Genomic DNA, 22,790 nt, shown 5'->3' on the forward strand with positions numbered 1-22,790 from the left:
TGGCATTTCATATGACATCACCAGGTCAGCCTGTTAAACGCAAGACGTCTGATTCACGCACAAATTCATATCCACAAGAAATGCTTACTAGTGGCATCTGTCTGGACATAGATGATGTCGCTCTTGGCCCCGTATGTGCGGCGTTCATCAGAAAAAGTGACCAAGGTCTTGACAAAGATGGCGTACTGGGTCCAGGGCTTGAGACCACGCATTAGCCACCCGGGGTGGTTCTGTGACTTGGGGTCGTTGGACCTCATAGGCGGGTCAATATCTACCACGGTCCAGCTGTTGGAACCACAGGCATCCTGCCCATCAAACTCCGTCACGTTCTGATAAGGGCTTTCAAGACGAAATAGGAAAAGTTGATTACCATTTCTCAACTATAGCTCTAAAGACCAAAGAGATGTGGCCGGGCGAAGTCACCTCCTATAGGCTTGCACCCTGTTCACCAACAATCTTCTACCACAAGGAAAAAAGACACAGGAATAGTCAAAGAGAAAGGGACCGCTTCCCTTATGCCTCAATTTCCCAACAACAATAATAACAGTGATCAGGATGATGATACTACCTACCAGAGTTACTGATAAGATTACACAAGAGGATGTGTGTTCACTTTGCCACACACAACCTGGCACATAGTAAATTTTGAGGGATGGGGACTTCCCTCGTGGTCCAGTGGTTAAGAATCCTCCTTCCAATGCAGAGGACACGGGTTCAATCCCTGGTTGGGGAACTAAGACCCCACGTGCCGCGGGGCAACTAAGCCCACGCACTCTACAGCCTGTGGGCCACAACTAGGGAGCCTGGGCACCGCAACTAGAGAGAATCCCACGTGCCACAACTAAGACCCTATGTAGGCAAATAAATAAATAAGTAAATAAATATTTTAAAAAATATGGAGGGATGGAACAATTATTCCTATTAACACAATCACCACTTCCATTGTCTTCCTTTAAAATTTCAGCACAGTCCTATACTCAAAACGACTAGGTGTTATTGAAAGGCGACAGAGTTTCAGCGTGAGATGATGAATAAACTGTGGAGAGCGATGCTGATGATGGTCACACGATGTCATGAATGTACTTAATGCCACGGAGCGGTACACTTACATGTCATTAAGATGGTCAATTTCATGTATGTTTTACCACGATGCTTCAAATGTTGGAAAAAATATAAAATAGATAAAAAATAAACTTTAAGGCACCTACTAAGTAGACTAAGTGACTTTTTGTGGAGGATGTCTGGTGAGATGTACATATAAGAAGTAAAATGGAATATTGCCCAATCTGGACCTCCAAAAGAAACCTGCCTGCTTCAGTTTCTGGCTTTTGACAATAGGGAATGTTATTGACGTCATACACCATCAACTGGTGAGATCTATGATATTTATTCCACAAGTAAGGAGATAGAAGGGAACCTCAGAGGGGAGCCTCTGAGAACACATGCAACAAACACACCTCTTTATCCTTCTACTTACGCCTCTTTGTAGAAGAGCATGAATCCCAGGAGGTCTCGGAAGTCGGGGGGCCAATACGGCTCCCATTTCAGCAAGATCTTGTCATAAGACGTCCGAATGTAAGAAAATTTAAGTAACTCATTTTCACCTAGAAAGGTTAAAAAAAAAACAAAACCAGTATCAGAATTAAATAATTTATTTCAACCCAAAGCAGATGATCCCATATTTTCAAGAGTATCCACGAGAAGGAAGATGGCAACATGCTGTTCCTCTGAGAAGTCTTATTTCCACATGCCTCTCCTGTGTTCAGAGTCAAGAACAGGTCATGCGAGTTGGCCCTGACCGCAAGTCAGGTACTTGGCCAGATGTGCTCAACCAAAGAACCACGGTCGGCACCAACAGGACAAGTGGCTAATCGCTACTGGAAAAAGGGACTTTCAAGAATAGCGTTGATTCTGACACAATTCTGTCTTGCGTGTGAATTTTCATGCCCGACATGTCAGAACACGTAACTCCAGTGCAAATGGACACATGCCAAGTGGGTTTAGGGAGCATGCAGACCATCATACCTTGGAGTGTCAATTCCTTGGAATGACAATGCCTTGGAGAGAGTAATTCCCTCTGCCTAGATTGCAAGCCCTCCCTTAAGCTCTACCCCTTAAGTTCCAACCTTACTCTCTCCCTCCCCTGAATTCTCACAGCTTCTGCCATAAGGAACCAACTTCGCATGAGGGCATGATGGAAGCCTTGGCACCTCAATGCTTCAAGAGAAAACCTGTCAGAGGAGGGCAGTCAGCTGACAGTCTCCAGCTGTAGCAACTGTAGACCCTGCTGTAGCATTCGAGCCAAGGCCATATGTAAGATAAGTGACATTCATTCATTCATTCATTCAATGTTTATGTGGCATCTTCCAGTATCAGGCACTGTGTTTAATATTTGGCAAAGAGATAACATGTATACATTCTTCCTCAGTATTTCAGAGAGCCTATCACACACATAGTTGTTTTAGCTCATTGGGGGGAAGTGACACTCCCCCGGGGGCCAGTGTGGTGGGGGAGGGGGAAGGCAGCCACGTTATCTGGTCCGTGGAAGGACAAGGGCATCACCACTTACAGGACGCCTGGTCCCCATTGGTCTTCAGGGCAATGTCGTTTCTCTCCTGGCGCCCCTTGGTTCCTGAAACTTCCTCCATCTTGTGAATTTCTGACAAGCAGAGTTTGGGATTATAGTGGAAGAAGAGTTTCCCCTGAGTGATGGTGAGGTTGTGTTTGCTCCAGTCCCACAGCTGCCTTAGGTTCTGGTTGTCCAAGGCATAGAAAGAGTAGTTCCTATGGAAACACACACATGCCTAATCATTCATCAGCTTGTCGTCTCCAACTCCAAGATGGCGGGGCCATGGCTGGAGTTGACCTTGTTCAGTGCTCCGTCCCCAGTCCTAACCACTTGCTTGACACATACTCATTACATGTTGAAAGGAGGGTTAGATGGACACGGGAAGTTGAGGAAGTCTTCAGGGCCAGGAAGGTATGTGAGATCAGTCTTGTGGGGGAGGAGGGTAAGACTGTGATGGATTGAGATATGGGTTTTGAAAAGGGGAAAGACTGAAGACACAGAGGCACGTGAACTGGGCCCAGGGAAGAGCAAAATAGCCTGTTCTGGCCAACAGGTGACAGGCAAGACCAAAGAGATGCCATGGGCCAAACCCTCTAGTATACTGCATGCCAGACCAAGACCAAGAATATGTGACCTTCCTTGGTAGGCAGAGGGGGACCACTGAAGGTTTTATAACAACTCAGTAACCCAATTAGACCTGTGCCTTAGAACTAGGAGTGGGCCACCAGTACATAATGAATGGGAAAAGGGCAGCACCTAGATCTGTGTTATCCAACACTGAAACCACCAGCCACATCTGGCTATTAAGTACCTGAAATTTGGCCATTCTGAACTGTACCAGAAGTAAAAAACCACAGATTTCAATGACTTTGCATTAAAAAAAAAAAAGGATATAAAAGATCTTCTTTATAATTTTTTGTATTGAGTCCATGTCAAAATAACAGCTTCAATGTAATGGGTTCAGTAAAATACATTATTAAAATTCATTTCACCTATGTCTTTTAAAGTGTTTTAAATGTGGCTACTAGCACATTTAAAGTCTCATATGTGACCTGTATTATATTTCTGTTGGATGGCCCTGGTAGTTCTAGAACCAGCAAGAAAGTCATTGGAACGATCCAAATGAAAGGTGTGAGCTTCGGCAAAAAGATAGTTTTATGGCGAAATAATATTCCACTGTATATATATATATGTACACACACACACACACACACACACACACACACACACACACACACACACCACATTTCCTTTATCCATGCAACCATCAGTGGACACTTAAGTTGTTTTCATGTCTCGGCAAAAAAACCTAAGTTTCTCTACAATAACTCACAAACTTCCTAATGAGCCCACAGATACAGCAGCAGGCCCACATACCCGATTTCCAAGGTCTCCCCTCGAATCAGACGTAACTTCCGGAAGAAGGAAAGTGACACGAGGGCATAAGATCGGCGGATCTTCAGATACCCTGAAATTTCTTCAATGAGTCCAAGGTTGGCCTCTAGCTCAGCTGCCAGGTTGTCTAAGGAAAGGAGAGAATGAATATCCAGTGGGCTTCTACCAAAATATTTTAACCTTTCCAGAATTCCCCATAGTGAAGAGTTAACCTACAGGCTGAAAATGATTTTCACAAGCCCTGCTCAACATACATCTGCAAGGCAGAGTAGTTATGACAGAGATTGTCCTGCCTGCAGATCTGAATATATTTATTATATTAAGATGCCAACCCTTGCTCCCTCCATCACCCTGCTTTGCTTGCCTTCATAGCATGAACCACTGCCTGGGTTTACATTATACGTTAATTTGTTTATTTGCAATATGCACGACGCACGGACTTTGCCTTGTTCACTGTGATATTCAATAAATGTTCGCTGAATAAATAAACAGAGAAATGCCTTTTTGCCTGTGACAGAATTTCTGGAGACATGGTCCCCAGACCTGCAAAAGAGGGCATATTGCCTGCTTGTTAAAAATGCAAATTCCTGATGTCCCAACTCCCAGCTTTGAAAATCAGAATCTCGGGGGGGGGAGTGAGGCCAGGACTGAGCTGTGAACTCCAGGTTTGGAAACAGATTCCCTGCTTGAGTCTCTGGACTGTTTTCCTTCTGTGCTCGCAGGGAGAGTGGATCCCCGCAGACAGCAACCCCTCCCCCTAGAGCACTCACTGCCCCCTCGAATGTTGATGATTAAGCTTCCGTTGATGATGGTGCAGCCTCGGAGCTCCTGGGCAGATGTCACTGAGTCAATGGTCTTCTCGCCTTCCAGGAGGTGGCACACCTTGGGACAGGGGCCCAGGCATGGAGTACACATCAAGCTGCAGAAAGAGTGGAGAGAGAGAGAGAGGTCAGGGCACACAGGACCACACACACACACACACACACACACACACACACACACGCACACACAGCAGTGTGTTGCACAGGGTCCCAAGTGACCATAAGGCAGGATGCTTTACCCACAGAGCTGGTGACGTTGGGGACCGGAGAATTCTCTGTTGTGGGAGGCTGTCCAAACATGGTCCCCTGGGGGATGGAAGGGCAAATCACCCCCAGGTAAGAACAACTGCCTAAAGTGATAGGTTTAGGGTGTCTCTCCAGGGGGGCAGGTCCTACAGCATTACCCCAAGGTCAGGAGACTCATGCTTTTACTCCAAAATGATGGGGCTCCTGCCTTACCCCAAAGCGAGAGGATTCACACTGTACCCCATGGAGAACCACCTTCTACCCTGTGGAGACCGGACTCATGCCATTACATGGAACTGATGGGACTCCCGGCATTACCATGGTGACGGCAATGATGCAGAGCTGATGGGCCTTACGTAGGACTCATTTTGCCGCTATTCGAAAGTGGCTGAGCTGCTACTGCTACCCCAACTGGTGGAACTTAGGCTGCTGCTGCAAGGTGATGGGATGTTTGCTGTTCTGTGTGGGGTCTGACGTGACCAAACAACTGTATAGGACGTGACTCCGCAACCTATGGGCTACAGCACAACCTCACATTTGATAGTGGGTAACTGGAGGCAGACTTTGGCTTTGCCTTCCTGCAGCCTGATGTCCTCAAATTTATAGCCCCCAGGAGTCCTCTGGGAATCAGCCCTCCCCTACGCAGTGCCTCTGAGGTCAGTTCTTGGCTGGTACAGCCCTCCTACGTCCAAGCAGGACACAGGACCCAGGGCAGCCTGAGCACAATCTTCCATCCCGCTGGGAATTCAGAGGTGGGCACACCCCCAAGCCAACCCAGTGAGGGTTTTGCTAGAACTTTCTGGAAGGAAAAATTGTCTTCCTTCTGCAGTATCTAAGAGGGTACGGCTATATTGCTAGCATGGAGCAAGGGACAAGGGAGAGGCTGCTGCCTGAGACCAAAACTAACAGAGACAGAAATAAAGCTGGGGGTGGAAAGAAACTGATCATATACATCCCTTGAGCTCCTGGATACAGCTGTACCTAAAGCGATTCCCTGAACTTTTTGGTTACAGTCATCAGTAAACTCCTTTCATCTTGCTTGAGCCAGTTTGAATTGGGGTTCTGTCGTATGAAACCTCAAGATTCCCAACTGTTACATTCTCAAGGTCTGTGTCCTCATCTGTGAAACGGAGGCAATCTTCACGGGGCAGGTAGTGATAAGGACTGAATGATATATACCACCTAAAGCACTCGGCACAGAGAAACTAAAAAGCGTTGGTCCATTGCTATGATGATCACTTTTTATTAGTGGTATCATTGTTGCTACTGTTGTAAATAACAACAGTAATTGTTGTTACCACACCCTTGCATATTCGATTCTTCAGAAAGATCTTGGTCACGGGTGACCACCTAGAGGGGTGGGATAGGGAGGGTGGGAGGGAGATGCAAGAGGGAGGAGATATGGGGATATATGTATAGCTGATTCACTTTGTTATACAGCAGAAACTAACACACCATTGTAAAGCAATTATATTCCAATAAAGATGTTTAAAAAAAAAAAGAAAGAAAATTGAAAGAACAGAAAAAAAAAAAAAAAGAACACATCTGGTCTTTGTCCCAGGTCCTGGTGCAGAGCTTCAAAAGCCCTTGGAATTTCCTGAGTTATAGGAAGATCTTTGTTGTGCTAATGAGGTGACTTGTAGGGGCTGGTCACCAGAAAGACCAAATATGTGATTTGGAGGGTTGCATCAACCACTTGACCTCCAGAGAGAGAAGGGGGGCTGGAGATGGAGTTCAAACCCACGGCCAATGATTCAACCCATCACACCTATGTAGTACAACCCAGAGGAAAACTCTGGACACCAACTCAGTCCATTTTTCTGGCTGGTGAACACACAGCTATGCTGGAAGGGTGATATCTCTGATTCCACGAGGGGATAGGAGCCCTGCGTCTGGAACTCTCCCAGCCTCAGTGCATCCATAATAAGGCTGTAATTGCAATTGTAAGCCTGACATGAAGCTTTCTGACTGCTGAGGCATCTGTTTCAAAAGACATCTGTCAGGCTTCACTGGTGGCGCAGTGGTTGAGAGTCCGCCTGCCGATGCAGGGGACACGGGTTCGTGCCCTGGTCCGGGAAGATCCCACGTGCCGCGGAGCGGCTGGGCCCGTGAGCCATGGCCGCTGAGCCTGCGCGTCTGGAGCCTGTGCTCCGCAACGGGAGAGGCCACAACAGTGAGAGGCCCACATACCACAAAAAAAAAAAGACATCTGTCTTGAGTAAATGTAACACCGGGTCTATGACCCAGCCACTAGCAAAACAACCAGATAAGGAATTAGGCTGCCCCCACCCATGAAGGGGGCTCTTTCAGAAAGCCGTGGGGAACCTAGATAACTGACCACTTGACTGACCCTGCTTCCCCCTTCCTGTGCCCTAATTCCTGCTCTTAAGCTTTAAATTCACCATAGAGTGAACCCATAAAACCCTAGACACCCCACCCTCAGACCCTAATAAAAGCAAACCCCCCCAAGGATTCCTCTCTCTCTCTCCCTTCCTCCCTCCCACTCTTTTTCTCCCCTCTCTCCCTCTCCCCACCCCTGCTCCCCACGACTCTACTGTGTGGCCCTCCAGGACCTGTGAGTAACAAATCTTGTTCTTCGAGGTTCCCTGATGGTTTCTCACTGAAGTGCATCCTGGGATCATAATAGGAACCTCAGAGCTGGCCCAGCCATAAATAGGGGCCCCAAAGGGAGAGTGTCTGTAGAGCTCGCTATGAGTGATGCAGGCCCAGGTAAGCACTGCAAGCATCCCTAACCCAAGGTGCTACCATCAATAGGCTTGGACCAACACAATAGTATAGACTTTTTTTTTTTTCAGCTCTGTGAGTTGTCCTAGCAAATTATGGAACCCAGGGGGTTTGTGGGAGCCTCAAAATTTATAGCCAGCCAATCAGAAGTGTGGGTGACCTGGGGACTCCCAAATTGTGGCTGGCATGTGAAGTAAAGTTGGTCTGATGGAGAACCAAGGCTTTAACCTGTGGGTCTGATGCCAAGCCAGGTGGTTGAGGTTGAGCTCTATTGCAGTACACCCAGTTGGTGTCAGAGCAGCTGGGGTGGAAACAGAATAATGACCAAATGTTTGGGTTCTTTTGTTGGTTCTACAAATATTCACTGAGCATTTATCATGGGATAGATGATGCTCTAAGCCAAAGGCAAGCAAACTACAGCCCACAGGCCAACTCCAGCTGGCCACTGCTTGTGGTAAATAGAGCTATATTGGAACACACCCACAACCACTGGTTTGACTATCATCAATGGCTGCTATCACTCTATGAGGCCAGAGTAGAGTAGCTGCAACCGTACAGACCTCAGAGCTGAAAATATTTACTCTCTGGCCCTTTGCCAATAGCAGTTATAAACCACAGGTGCACAGAAGTGAACAAACAACCTACTTTCCCTGTGGGAAATCCACACGTTCTTTCCAGCCCTTCCCACCAAGAAGTGGAGTCTGCCTTCTCATCCATGGAATCTGGGCTTGGCCATATGAATTGCTTTGGCCAATGGGAGGTTAGCAAATGTGATACAGCAGTGGCTTAAGAAGTACTTACCCAGTAAAGCATGCCCTTCCTGGCTACACACGGAGAGAGGTCCCAACTGCCCATGCAGGATATGAGAGGTTAGCTTGTACCATCTCATCAGAGCTCACCCAGCCCTCCAGTCAATGCACAGACTCCTTAGAAATCATACATGAGTGTTGTTTTAAGTCACTAAGTGCTGGGGTGGTTTGTTACACAGCATAAGCTAGCTGATACACTTGTGAAGCGTATGGTCTCGTTGGGGAAGATTAATCAATTGACAATTAAAATATCAGCTAGTGGTAAATAGCATGAAAAGTGTTAAAATGGAGTGTTGTGCCCAAGAGCAACCAGATGGCTAGTTCAGAAAGAAGGTCATACAGGGAAGGCGTCTCAAAAGAAGTGACGTTTAAGCCTGTGACCTGGATGACAAGGAGAAACCAGCCATGCGAAGATCAAGAGGCAGAGAATTCTCCACACCCTTAATATGCACCCCAAATATCTAATCCTCCTCATCTCACTAAAGAGCACCCCACCACGTATCTGGGAACGACCATAGATGGTGACGCCTCTTAATGAACCCACATGGGTTCCCAGACGTCTGCTCTAATAATATCAAGAACTACTTCCCAGGGACTTCCCTGGCGGTCCAGTGGTTGGGACTCCACGCTCCCAGTGCAGGGGGTCTGAGTTTGATCCCTCGTCAAGGAACTAGATCCCGCATGATGCAACTAAAAGAGCCGCATGCCACGGCGAAGATCCCGTGTGCCGCAACTGAAGGATCCCGCATGCCACAACTAAGACCCAGTGCAGCCAAATAAGTAAATAAATAAATACATATTAAAAGAAAAAAAAAAGAACTAGTTCCCAGAGAAGCCAAAAGAATGGAAGAAAACATATCTGGCCCTTTTTAATAACAAACCACATTAGAAAACACGACAGCACTGAAGTCTTTCACAAAATAAAATAAAAGCTTCAGAAGGAAAAGAAAATTTTTTTTAACCTACAAAGTAAAATACTGCCATGATGGGTCATAATTAACATCCCTCACTATCCCCTCTTTCACTCAGTAAACGTCCCAAGCATCACAGGACAAGCTGTCAATTTCCTGGGGCTTCAATCCTGGGGTCACCGGCATCAGCAAAACATCAAAGGAAGCTGTTCTATTTTTCAGATCTTTGTTATGATCAAAAAAAAAAAAAAAAAAAAAACTTTAAAGCCAACGTCTTTTAGTGGAAGATGTTAATATCCATGCTTTATCTCAAACGTGAAAAAAAAAAAACAAATAAATCAAGAGGAATATGATAATTTTCCCAATCTTACTGATAAACTGGCCCCAAAGAAGGAAAAATAGCTCTGTCTGGCATGCAAAGGTGATTTATAGAAGCCTATTTTTGGTCAACAAAGCCACTTGATAGGTTTTATCAAAAATGAGTAAAACAAAACATACTGTACTTGCAGGTTTCACAAACACTCAAAGAGAGGCTCCTAGGAACCGGAATAAAGATTGTTTTCCTTCCCACCCTCCCCACTCAGGGAAATAAAATTTCCCACCAGAACCTGCTCACTTGGCTCATTTTCAAGTCTGAAGAGGAAGGTTTTTTACGTATGCAGGTCAGCTCAAGGCCCTTAGACGTACGTCTGTTTCTGATCTGTTTTTGGGTTGTTTTGTGGGTTGGTTTGTTTTTTTCAGACCCTCAACATAAAAATCAGGAAACAGATTTTTAAAACTCAGTTACAGCCCTGAGACACCAAAATAGCTCATCTGAGACGCTAACAGCATGAACAAAAAGTCTGAGATGTGGGTAGGAAATCTGACTCACCGTCGGGGAGAGAAAACCTTGCTTTTTCTCACCTAAATAGTAGGAAATGGTTTGATGGCATTGTCCTTCAAAAGACAACAAAGCCTTGAGAACAATCTAGAATTGAGTCCCTCTTCCTGGCACTCCAGGTTAATCTCAGGACACCACCCAGATCCAGCTTGGAGAAAACATTTAAAACATCTGAGTTCTGATCTTGATTGTGAGAGTCAGGCAGCTACATCAGTGGGAACAATCGGACCATCTCAAGGGCTGTATACAAAACCAAAGCTTCTATTTTCTTTCTTTTTTTTAAATTGTATTTATTTGTTGTTTCTGGCTGCGTTGGGTCTTTGTTGCTGCACACGGGCTTTTCTCTGGTTGCGGTGAGCGGGCGCTACTCTTCGTTGTGGTGCACGGGCTTCTCTTTGCGGTGGCTTCTCTTGCTGCGGAGCACGGGCTCTAGGCACACGGGCTTCAGTAACTGTGGCACGCGGGCTTCAGTAGTTGTGGCTCGCGGGCTCAGTAGTGGTGGCTCACGGGCTCTAGAGCGCAGGCTCAGTAGGTGTGGCGCACGGGCTTAGCTGCTCCGTGGCCTGTGGAATCTTCCCGGACCAGGGCTTGAACCCATGTCCCCTGCATTGGCAGGTGGATTCTCAACCACTGCGCCACCAGGGAAGCCCAAGACTTCTATTTTCAATGCTAAGCATAGAAAGCTTTACATTTTCGGTATGCAAGATGCAGAAAATATTTACCCTCTGGCCCTTTGCAAGAGAAAGTTTGTTGACTCCTGTTCCAAAGGCCAGCACCAAAACCAGGAAGCAGGGATGGCATCCGAGAGACCCACGCGTGTCACTAATCACCAGTAGCTTCCTCACTCACAGTCAATTAACTCTAGTTTTCCACACAGTTTTAATAGGCAGCATCACCAACACCAACCCCATGCCCCTTCCCCTCTTTACCACCTGCCCCCAACCCCGGAACCCGTACCCAGGACTCACTTGCTGGAATTCATCGTGTACCCGGAGGGGCACTCAGGGATGCACTTGTTATTGTGAATGACGTACTGGTGGCAGCCCTGCCTCCGAGAGTTCTTGCATTTGTTGTGCAGGTCCTGGCAGAAGCTGAAGTTCACACAGCGCCAGTCTTGGAAGTGGTAGTAGGGGGGCGGGCAGGTCTCCACGCACCTGCCATCCAGGTAGAAGTTGCGACAGGCCACACACTTGGTGGGGTCGTCAGGCTCAGAGCAGTTGCCCAAGCACTCACTGTGGCAACAGAGACCCTCAGCGGTGCAGCCGTGAGACTTACAGATGGTCGGACACACTGGAGAGAGAAAGAAAACAGCTGGTCAGTGGCTTTGCCCAATTCCTGTCTGCACGACAGCGAATCTGGATGAGGAAGTGCAAGCCAAACCAAATAGTAACAGTAACAGCTCACTTCTGCAGCACTTGCTACGTACCAGGCACAACTATTAACTCATTTCAGCCCCCAAGCCAGTGACGTGCTTGTAGACGCTTAACAGCTTCTTCAGGGAGCGGGGCAGAGATGCTCTGCTTTGTAGCGTTTGCCAATTTCCATGGTGTAAATACTCCCACTACGGTTCCTTTCAAGCTACCCCACCTAGAGTTACTGAACGTGGAGCCAGTAAGAGATACACAGTATCACAGCATTAAATAGCACATCTATGGTATAGATGCAATAGTAGCAAATAACCTCAAAAGCATAAATCGTAGGAAAATGTAGTGAGATGATTAGGAAGTGGTGAGTTTGGAGTATTTATTACCTTTGTTTTAAACATAATTTGTTTAATTGTAAGTTGATATCATTTAAATTTTAACAACAGCTTGTTGAAGAACCAGGTTTCCTGAAAATTACACAATTGGCTTTAGCAAGCCAGCTCCAGCACGCAGCTGCAGGACTGGTGTAAATAGATATATCTGGGGCTTCCCTGGTGGCGCAGTGGTTTAGAATCCGCCTGCCAATGCAGGGGACACGGGTTTGAGCCCTGGTCCGGGAAGATTCCACATGCCGCGGAGTAACTAAGCCCGTGCGCCACAATTACTGAGCCCACGTGCCTAGAGCCCGTGCTCCACAACAAGAGAAGCTGTGACAATGAGAAAACTGCGCACCGCAATGAAGAGTAGCCCTGGCTCACCGCAACTAGAGAAAGCCCACGCACAGCAATGAAGACCCGATGCAGCCAAAAATAAATTAATTAATTAAAAAAAAATTTTTTTAAGATAAGAACTCTTTAAAATAAATAAATAGATAATGATCTCCATTTTACAAATGGGGAAACTGAGGCACAAGGTGGTTAAGCAAATGGCCCAAAGGTCATTCATTGCTTCAACACACATTTGCTTGCACTGATCTAGATATTACAGCTGCTGCAGGAACATGGTGGCCACAGACCCTGCCTTTGGGACCACATGGTCCGATGGAGGAGACATATTCATTATTTAAAAGTATAACTGCATAAACAGCAGGCACCGTGCTGGAAGTAAGGAGGTGGCATTTCTGCTGTGACCTGCGGGAGATCATGAATGGGAAAGGAGGGGGCCCTGCGGATGGCGGGCAGAGGCTGTGCGTGGATTTTGCGGCTGGAGTTTCTTATTTGATGCAACCGAACATGTCCACTGAAGGCTGGACTCTTCCCTGGCTTCCTGCAGCAGCTTGGAACACATCCCCTCTCTCCCGATGTCTCACTACTCATGACTTCCTGATTCCCCTTAATATGGGTCCCTCAGCATCTGACCTGGGCTTCCATGACCAGCCCTCCCTTTCCAGGCTGCCAGCAAATTTGTCCCTGGACCGATGGCTTCCCTGAGGCTGGAAAGACCTCGGCCACAGCAGAGCCTGTTCCCTGGATGCCTTCTTTGCTCACTCCGTGCACACCTTGGAACGTGGTTTGGAAGCTGGGGAGTGTTCTTCACTCCAAATCCTCAGGCCCTTTGATTGCTGCAATGAACATTCCGGCCCACGTGGACCCCACCAACCAGACCCAGGGAACTGACGAGGCTTCTGAAGCCATACTCCCCCATGAGCATCGCTGTTGGATGCAACTTTCTGTGATGATGGAAATGGTCTCCCTTGGCACTGTCCAACACGGTAGCCACTTCCCCGCGGCTGTGGAGTGTGGTTAGTGCAACAAGGAACCAATTACTTTTATAATTGCAGCAAAATAGGCGTAAAACTGACCATCTTAACCATTTTTAAGCGCACAGCTCAGTGGCATTAAGGACATTCACATTGTTGTGCAACCATCCCCACGGTCCATCTCCAGAACTTTCTCATCTTCCCAAACTGAAATTCTGTCCCCGTGAAACACTGACTCCCCAGCCCCTCCCCCAGCCCCTGGCCCCCACCACCTACTTCCTGTCTCTATGGATTTGACTCTTCTAGGGACCTGCTGTGAGTGGAATCAGATCGTGTTTGTCCTTTCGTGTCTGGCTTATTTCACTGAGCATCATGTCCTCAAGGTTCATCCATGTTGTAGCATGTGTCAGAAGTTCCTTCCTTTTTAACAAAGGCAGAATTCTTGTTGACAACATCACCAGTGGGTGCTTGACTATATCTTGATAAGGAGGAAAACATCTATACACAGTAAGATGAGCTAGCTTGAATAACTGTAGCTGCTTACATTTATACAATGAAAATCAATCATGTATGTCAAAAAGGGGAGAATCCGGGGCTTCCCTGGTGGCGCAGTGGTTGAGAGCCCGCCTGCCGATGCAGGGAACACGGGTTCGTGCCCCGGTCCGGGAAGATCCCACATGCCGTGAAGCGGCTGGGCCCGTGAGCCATGGCCTCTGAGCCTGGGCGTCCGGAGCCTGCGCTCCGCAACGGGAGAGGCCACGACAGTGAGAGGCCCGTGTACCGCAAAAAAAAAAAAAAAAAAAAGGGGGGGGGGGAGGAGAATCCAAGCTTTGTATAGGTTCTTAGGCAAAATTTTCTGGAATTTTAATTCTCTCCAAGCTTGTCATGATCCAAAGGGGAAAAAAGAGTCATTGAATAAGAGATGTGGAATGTGCAAATCATGATTAATAAATAGAGCTGGTTTTGCCATAAAAAAAATAAAAGGTTCCTTCCTTTGTAAGGGTAATACTATTTCATTGTGTGTATATACCACATTTTGTTTATCCATTCATCTGTCAGTTGACTCTAGGGTTCCTTCGACCTTTTGCTCACTTCGAATCATGCTGCTGTGATAATGGGTGTACAAATATCTCTTCAAGACTCTACTTTCAGTTCTTTTATGTATATACCCAGAAGTGAATTGTTGAATCGTGTGGTACTTTTATTTTTAATGTTTTTATTGAAGTATAGTTGATTTACAATGTTGTGTTAGTTCCAGGTGTACAGCACAGTGATTCAGTTTTATATATATATACTTCTATTCTTTTTCAGATACTTTTCCTTTTAGGTTATTACAAAATATTGACGTAAACCACAGCAATATCTTTTTGGATCCGTCTCCTAGAGTCATGAAACAAAAATAAACAAATGGGACCTAATTACACTTAAAAGCTTTTGCACAGCAAAGGAAACCATAAACAAAATGAACACACAACCTACAAAATGGGAGAAAATATTTGCAAACAATGTGACTGACAAGGGATTAATTTCCAAAATACTTTTAATTTTTTGAGGAACCACCATACTACTTTGCACAGCGGCTGTACCATTTTACATTCCCACCAAGACTACACAGTAGAAGGTTCCAGCTTCTACTGAGGAACCAAACTTTTCATTGCATTTTAATTTTAAAATTTGGGGGGCTACTGGCTCTTGTATTGGACAGCAGAGTCTTAGCGAAAGAAACTCCTTGCCAAAGCCTACAGGTCTCATGTGGTCTAGTGCCTGCAGTCTCTCTGAGTCCTTCTCCCAAACCCAGGCAGTCGCCACTCCAGCATCCTTCCTGCCCCTCACACACCCAGGCTCAGCCCTACCACAGGACCTTTGCATCTGCTGCTCTGGCTGCAGCATCCTCCCCTTATCCTCCCATAACTAGCTCCTTCTCAACCTTCAGGTCTCAACCCCTTAGAAAGACCTTCCCTGACCTCCCCTCTGGAAGTCACTTTCTCCTTCTTGAACCACGTTCTAACACATGATCCTATGACATTTTTCTTACAGCACTTATCACTCTCGAAAATTATCTTGGGTGCTTGTTGACTGTCTGTCTGGAGGGGAGCTTAGGGGGCAGGGCCACTCCTGCTCCATTCACTGCACTGGATCCCACGACACCCACTCCTAGGACAGGGCCTTGCACCCAACAGGAGCTCAGTAGACCCAGGTCTGAAAAGACAGAAAGGAGGCAAAAGAAAGGCCTTTGGAGCAGTTCTAAGCCCCCAGTTTCTAGCCAGTGGCTCAGGAATTCATCCAAGAACTCCGAGTTGGAGGAGCGTCACAAAACACCATGAAAAATTACATGGAAAATCTGGAGCACCCATGCCTAGGCGCAGAGTCTGATTTTCTACGTGGATCAAGAAAGAATTAAGAAGCTGTACTAGGAGCAGGATGGAGTTAACCCCACCAATGTCTGTGTAGGATTTTCAGCGTTTACATACACGCCCCCATTGGATTCTTACTTAATTCTAACAAAGACCCCGGGAGGGAGGGGGGTAAGTAACATCGTCTCCATCTCACAGAGGAGAAAAGACTTGCTCAGCTGAGATGCAGCATGAACCCGACATTCCTGGGTCTCAAGAAGGACACGGCCACCCACAGGGTCCACCCAGTCCGGGGGAGGAGTGACACGCATACAGCTCTCCACCCACAGGCATGCCACAAAGCTTCCTCTAAAGAATCCATGACAGCCTCAGTTTTCTTGTCTGTCAAATGGGGATGATAAACCCTTAACTCCTTCTCACGCTTAAAAGAGGGGATGCGGGTAAGGAACTGGATTCTTTGATAGACACAGTGTAGGCTGGATATCAGTTAGCTACTCTGGGCATTATTATTATTTCCATTGTCATTAATAATCTGTCTACGAGGACCCAAGGAACTCCATGGCAGGAAGCAATATAGAAAGCAGACAACTATTTAGGACCCACAAAGACTCCACCCTCTGGGAAAGCACATGTGTGAGCAGGAAAGGGCCTGTTTCCTGGGCTGGGGCTGCATCTGAGGGTCAGCCCTTAAGTTCAAAAGAGGTGTCAGCAAAGACCTCACAAAAACTTCCCAAACACATAAGCTTTCCGGCCTAGACAATGCTAAGAAAAACGATCCAACACTCACAAACAAGGCCAGAGGTTAACCACAGGGCTATTCAATCTTCCTCTGGAGCCCTGCCTAAGAGGCCCATCTGAGAACAACTTCATTCTCCAGCAAAGGAGCTGGCAACGTTTTCCCATGGAGGGTCACAAAGCATATGTTCGGGGCTTATGTTCGGTGTCACAACTAGTCCACTCTGCCGCTGTGGCGTGAAAACAGCCCAGAGAAGGCTTATGGGGACAAACGCATTGTGTCCAATAAAACTTTATTTACAAAAGCAAGCAATGGGCTGGATCATTTGCCATCCCAGGCAAATGATCAGAGGTAAGTTTCAATACAGTGAAACTTACCTGTGATTGATTTATTTATTTTTTAATATTTATTTATTTATTTGGTTGTGCTGGGTCTTATTTGCAGCAGGCAGGCTCCTTACTTGAAGCTCGAGGGCTCCTTAGTTGCAGCATGCAAACTCTTGTTGCGGCACGCATGTGGGATCTAGTTCCCTGACCGGGGATTGAACCTGGGCCCCCTGCCTTGGGAGCACGGAGTCTTAACCACTGCGCTACCAGGGAAGTCCCTGATTCACTATTTCTATTAGCGCCTCAACTCCAGGAAGCCAGATGTCAACTTATAGATGGATACGTTGTAAATCATTTTTTATCCCATAGAAGAAATAACCTCCAAAAATGACAGGTTTATTGCCCCTGGGACATTAAGTGTCCCCATCTAACTTTGCAATCCTAGTTCAGTGACTATACATGTTTTGGCTTTACCGTCCAGCCGGTGCCCTCACTAAAGGGTTAAAAGTGTTGACAGGTGCTTTTTTTTGTGCTTTATTTTTTTCTTTGCATAAGAGTTGTGTATTTTAACTTTTGAAGACTATACTTTGATAATGATAAGTCTGCTCTGGGTGTCTCCCATTCCGTTTCCAAGTACTTTATCTTATTTAATAGAAATGCCACTGCGGGTGTCCCCCACCCAGGTTGAATTATGAAAACCACACATCTGGCAAGATGAAAATGGAGGAGGCGTCTGACTCTCCTCTCCCTGTGCACCTTGCCCTGCCCTTTTATAGACACCAAATGAGCCACAGCCACAGTCCCAGCAGCCCTGGCTCAGAGGGCCACCACACCCAGGCTGTTTCTGCCAGAGACGATGGCAGCCTTCTCAAGAAAATGCCCAGCAGTCCGGGAGCTATGGACCTTCCCAGGACAGGTACGTGATGTGTGTGTATGCAACGTCCACATGCCCAGACCTCCCTCCTCCAAACACACAAGTTCCTTGTTCATCCCTCTCCCATCCCCCACCCCCCACCCAAGCTGCCGTGGGCTGCTGGCCTCAATTTCCTCCCAATTCTCCCCTAAAGTTTCCAAAAGCCCCTGGTCTCCAGTTCCACTAGCAGAAGCAGCCACTACCCTCCTGAAACTCTCACCTCAAGTGGCTTTTTCACTACACCCCGCTGAGAAGATTGAAAACTGAACTCTAAGCAGACCGGCAGAGCGGGAAGGAGGGAGCAGAGTCAGCATCCTCTGGTTGGACCCTCTGAAATAAGTGGAAGGTTCTTCACCAAAGGACGCTTTCCCCAGAGAGAGATCTACAGAAATGCCAACTGGTTTAAGAGATGTGGTATAAAGCAAAGGAGACAGGTGCAATTTGACCTCGGTATTTCTACTGCTAGGAATTATCCTGCAGACAAGGACCATATGTGCACTTAGACACCTAGACAAGGATATTCTTTACCCTACAGGACATTAACCATTGGGGTTTATAACTGCAAAAGCCTGTAAACGATGTAAAAGTCCAAAGCAGGAGACTGTGTAAATAAATTAATGTGGATCAAGGAAGTAGAATAGTACGCAGCTGTGAAAATGGAAGTGGCTCTATGTATTTTGATGTTGGAGTCACTTCCAAGATAGCATTAAGGGGAAAAAAGTGTCTAAAGAACACAGCTTGTTCGTGGAAAAAGGAAAGAGATGTACATTGTGGGAATACAAAATGGACAGCTAGTGTGGGAGACAGTTTGGTCGTTTCTTATAACCTTAAACATATACTTCTGATCCTTACCACAGAACCTAGGGCTTTACCCGGGTGAAGTGAAGAACAAAACACTTATGTACACACAAAGACCTGTATTTGAATGTTTACAGTGGCTACATTTGTAATCACCCCAAACTGGAAACAAACTAAATATCCCTCAACTGGGGAATGGATAAACATTGTATCTGCATGCAACAAACTCTAGGGAGCCTTCAAGATAGAATGAAGGGCCGATTTCCACAACACAGGGATGAATTTCAAATGCAGGGTATTGAGTGTAAGAAGCCGGTCTCCAAAGCTACACATTCTAGGATCCCATTTTATATGACATCCTGGAAAAAGCAAAACTCTAGGGACAGTGAACACATTAGTGGTAACCAGGGGCTGGAACTGCAAATGACACACAGAAATTTGGAAGATGATGGAACGATTCCATATCTTGACTGTGGAAGTGGTTACATGACTATATAATCAGTGAAAACTCACAGAACATTACACCAAAACTGGTGAACTCTGCTGTACGGAAATTACATCTTAAAATGAGGGGGAAAGAAAAGGACAAATAGGACATATGTCCGTCTGGAAGGGACACAAGAAATGTGCCCCGTGACTGCCTGTGGGGAGGGGAATGTGGATGAAGTGGAGGGTGGGTAGCAACATCCTTGCATGTCAGCACAAGTTTTTAAATTTTTTCCTATGTATGTGTACGCCCTTCTAAAACTGACCTCTATTTAAAAATACATTTTTAATATAACTGAATCACTTTGCTGTACGCTTGAAACTAACACAACACTGTAAATAACTATACTTCAATAAAAATTTGAAAACTAAAAATACATTTTTAGAAACTCTGCTAGATGATTAAGAAATGTTTTTGATCCATTATACCATTCTACCCCCAAATATTCCTGTAGTGACTGTGTCAGAATAGCCACCAGGCATCAACGAGAGCTTTACAAAGTTTCTCTTAAGATCTTTTTTTGCCTTAGTACAAAATCAACAGTCAAAGCAACTAAACACCAAGTGTGCTCCGAGGTTGGAATCTGGACCAGGTAGAAATATTATTGATGATAGACAACACTGGGACAACAGATGAGATTTATATAACAGACTGTGGATTCAAATACTGCGTCGGTGTTAATGCCCTGTTTTTCAGCATCATACGGAGGTCGTGTAAGAGCATTTTCTTGTTCTTAGAAAATACCCCCGAAGAATTAAAGGCAAAGGAACACCAGATGCGCGCATCTGACTCTCCGATGATTCAGGGGGGAAAAAATTAATATGTATATAATGTGTACATAAATATATCAGAGAGATAATAAAACAAATGGGGTAAAACTAGTGAATTTAGATACAATTCTTGCAAGTTTTCTGTCAACTTGCAAACTACATCAAAATTAAACGTTACCAATTTATAACCAAGCAAGGTTAAAAGCTGCAATACTGGGAGAAAACAAAGGCCCTGCGGTAAATAACATGCTTATAAAAATACAGCCACTTTTGGTTTCTTTGCCTTTTTAAGTTCAAATCAATTTGGTTTTTCTCAGTTAAGTAGATATATGGTAAAAACAAAACAAAAACTTTTTTTTAAAAACCCCTTTTAAATGTTTCCATAGCACGACATATGTTAATAACATCTTGCTACATTCCTTTCCAAAGCCCGTGGTTAAAAAAAAAAGATTTATTATTCCAAAAATTACTGCTTTCCAGAAATTTCCAAACGGAACAGTTGCGTCATGGGCCTGCAGACACATTAACCACAGGGCCTCATGGCTCTCCCTGAAAGTGTGAATATTATAAACTCCATAAAGTAATTTACTTTGTTTCCATCCTAAGCCTTTCTCTGCCGCGCCCGCCCCAGACCCTGACAGACGAGGTTCGAATCCCCGGAGCCGCGGGGCGCGGGCAGCACTTAGTCGGGAAATTCCTCCCCTTGGAATCTAGTTGATTTAATGGTGGGATTGGGCGGGGGGAGCGCTAGGTGAACTTTTGACGGCTGGGTGGTCAACAAACGCCCTTTCGGGTATGCGCTCCCTGAGAAGCGGCGACCGCAGGAGGTCGCGTCCTTGAAGCTAGGAAGCTCCCCCTTTCCTCCCCAGACAATGCCACCCCCGCGGGCGCGAGTAGATTCGCTTCCCAGATGCGTTTGGAATCGAGTGGCGGAGCTCTTCGGAGAAATACGGCGTATGCAGGCCAGAAAGGAGGCGGAGCCCCGACGGGGTGGGGGCCTCCCCGCTAAGGCAGCCTCAGGATTGGTTGGTTCCAGGCATCTAAGAGTGTGTTCAGGAGGGGCGGACGCTGGGCAGGAGAAGCCCCGCCCCCGCGAGCTAGTGGCGGCCGCGAAGCACAAAGCCCGAGGCGCACTCCGCTCCTGGGAATCCAGGCCAGGCAGTGACGGCGGCCGCAGCACCGCCCTCGCGCTCAACCAATGGGCGGGCGTGCTGCCGGGGCGCTGGCCCCGCCCCCGGGCGCTCGGGGCTCCGCTCGTCCGACTGGCGCTCCGGCAGTGACCGCCGCCGGGCGGTCCGCGCTGGGGGCTCCGGGAGGGCCTCTCGAGGGTGCAGACCTTGAAGGGCGGGTCTGCGGAGGATGGAACTTTGGATAAAGTTAAAGAAAAGGTGAAACCGAGTGTGCGGGCCGCCTCAAGCAGCCACCGGGTGGCTTGGGCCGCGCGCGGAGCTGGGCTTGTGCCCGGGAGATCGGGCCACCGCGTGGCAGGCAGCGCCTGGGATGGCCGAGGGGGGCCCTGGCCCCAGGCCTCACTCGAGAGGGGCCCAGAGAGGGGCAGCGGCTCGCCAGGGGTCGCACAGCACAGTCTCCCAAATTGGGGGTGAGGGGGGCGTGGCAAGGGGAGAGTCCCACTCTGTCGGACCCTACCCACAAGGTTTCGACCCCTCACTCGCCCGGAATACCAAGGACCATACTCATAAATTACATTCTTAATAAAACTTACAAGGTTTCTTTTCGGGGTGCCCTCCGGCCACTGTTCCCCCAGCGTTTGAAGATGTCCACCTATACTTGCAATTCCAGGAGACCGAAGCAGCAAATGGGCATTCACTAACGCCCCCCACCCCATTCCACGTGAATACACTTTAAAATGTGTATTCCGTTTGCAGAATACAACATTCAGCCCATATCGGTTAATAAGCTTTTATTAACCCTATTATTCAAACAACCATCTCCATTACAGATGGAGAAACTTAAGCACAGAAGGCGGCTTTGCTGATGCCAGCTCAGCTAGCAAGCAGCAGGGCCAAACTGGAACCCAGCTCTCCCAGGGAGACTGGGACGGCGTGTGGCATCAGGGACTTGTGACACTGTGGGTTTCATTCACAGTGTTTCCCACTCTGACCCACCTGGATTTGGCACCTTCCTGGCATTGGGATTCAGAAAGGGATGGTGACCTTGACTCTACTCTCCCAGGATGCACAAAAGAGACAGACAGGTAGGGCCCATGAAGGGGAGGCTTATTACTGCATCTGTCTTCTTACTGCATCCCAGTGCCAGGCACACACAGCAGGAGCACAGTGAAGCTCATGGGGGGGGGGGGGGGAGTGGAGGAAATCAGGTGACTGGCTTTATCCCAGCAGGAGAGGGACAGTACATGCAAATGTGTGAATCATCAGGGCTGCCTTTAACTATAAACAGTTCAGAGTTGATGAAGGGCAAAGTACAGAGAAAAAGGTATGGGACATCAGGCCAGGCAGGACGGTTAGGGAGCCGAGGGGCTTGGACTTTGCATCACAGGAGGAGCCCAAGAAGGGCTTCAACCAGAAAAGACACCACCAGATCCACATTTGGGGCCAATTTTCTGGCTCTCTGGTGGGTGGCTGAAGAAGGCAAAAGGGAACAGGGAGGAATAGGCTGGCTTCTGAAGCCATCAGGGAGGTGGAGTCATCAGGACTTATCACATGGATGACTCCCAAGTTTCCACCTTGGGCAGGTGCACAAGACTCATAAGATGAACTAAGAAGAAAAACTAGGTGCTCAAACTTGGACCATCTGAGTTTGAGGTGTGGAGTCCAGGATGTCAGGGCTTCTGCAAATGATTGATTGTTTCCAGTTGCTAAGTCACACCTCAAACAACCCCAGCCTGCTCCTGAAAACCACTCTTGCTAAAGTGCCTGGGCCCTTGTTTGTTGTGGACATTTTAGAACTTCCCCCTCATTTATGTATGTAATACATACGCATTTTAGG

The 22,790-nt window shown here is 47.0% G+C and overlaps 1 protein-coding gene across 4 annotated transcripts in view; it reads right to left on the bottom strand.

The window, feature by feature from the left end:
• INSR (insulin receptor) overlaps positions 1 to 22,790 on the bottom strand; it is a 126,630-nt gene that overhangs the window by 37,448 nt on the left and 66,392 nt on the right. For all 4 annotated transcript variants that reach the window (XM_060007589.2, XM_060007588.2, XM_060007587.2 and 1 more), the window contains exons 3-8: positions 11,345 to 11,666; positions 4,735 to 4,883; positions 3,947 to 4,091; positions 2,570 to 2,784; positions 1,478 to 1,604; positions 89 to 339 (exon numbers count right to left, since the gene is read on the bottom strand). In XM_060007589.2, the coding sequence (XP_059863572.1) occupies positions 89 to 339; positions 1,478 to 1,604; positions 2,570 to 2,784; positions 3,947 to 4,091; positions 4,735 to 4,883; positions 11,345 to 11,666 (1,209 nt within the window). The remainder of the gene's footprint in view (positions 1 to 88; positions 340 to 1,477; positions 1,605 to 2,569; positions 2,785 to 3,946; positions 4,092 to 4,734; positions 4,884 to 11,344; positions 11,667 to 22,790) is intronic.

The sequence above is a fragment of the Delphinus delphis genome, chromosome 3 (assembly GCF_949987515.2).
Source record: "Delphinus delphis chromosome 3, mDelDel1.2, whole genome shotgun sequence".
Taxonomy (NCBI): Eukaryota; Metazoa; Chordata; class Mammalia; order Artiodactyla; family Delphinidae; genus Delphinus; species Delphinus delphis.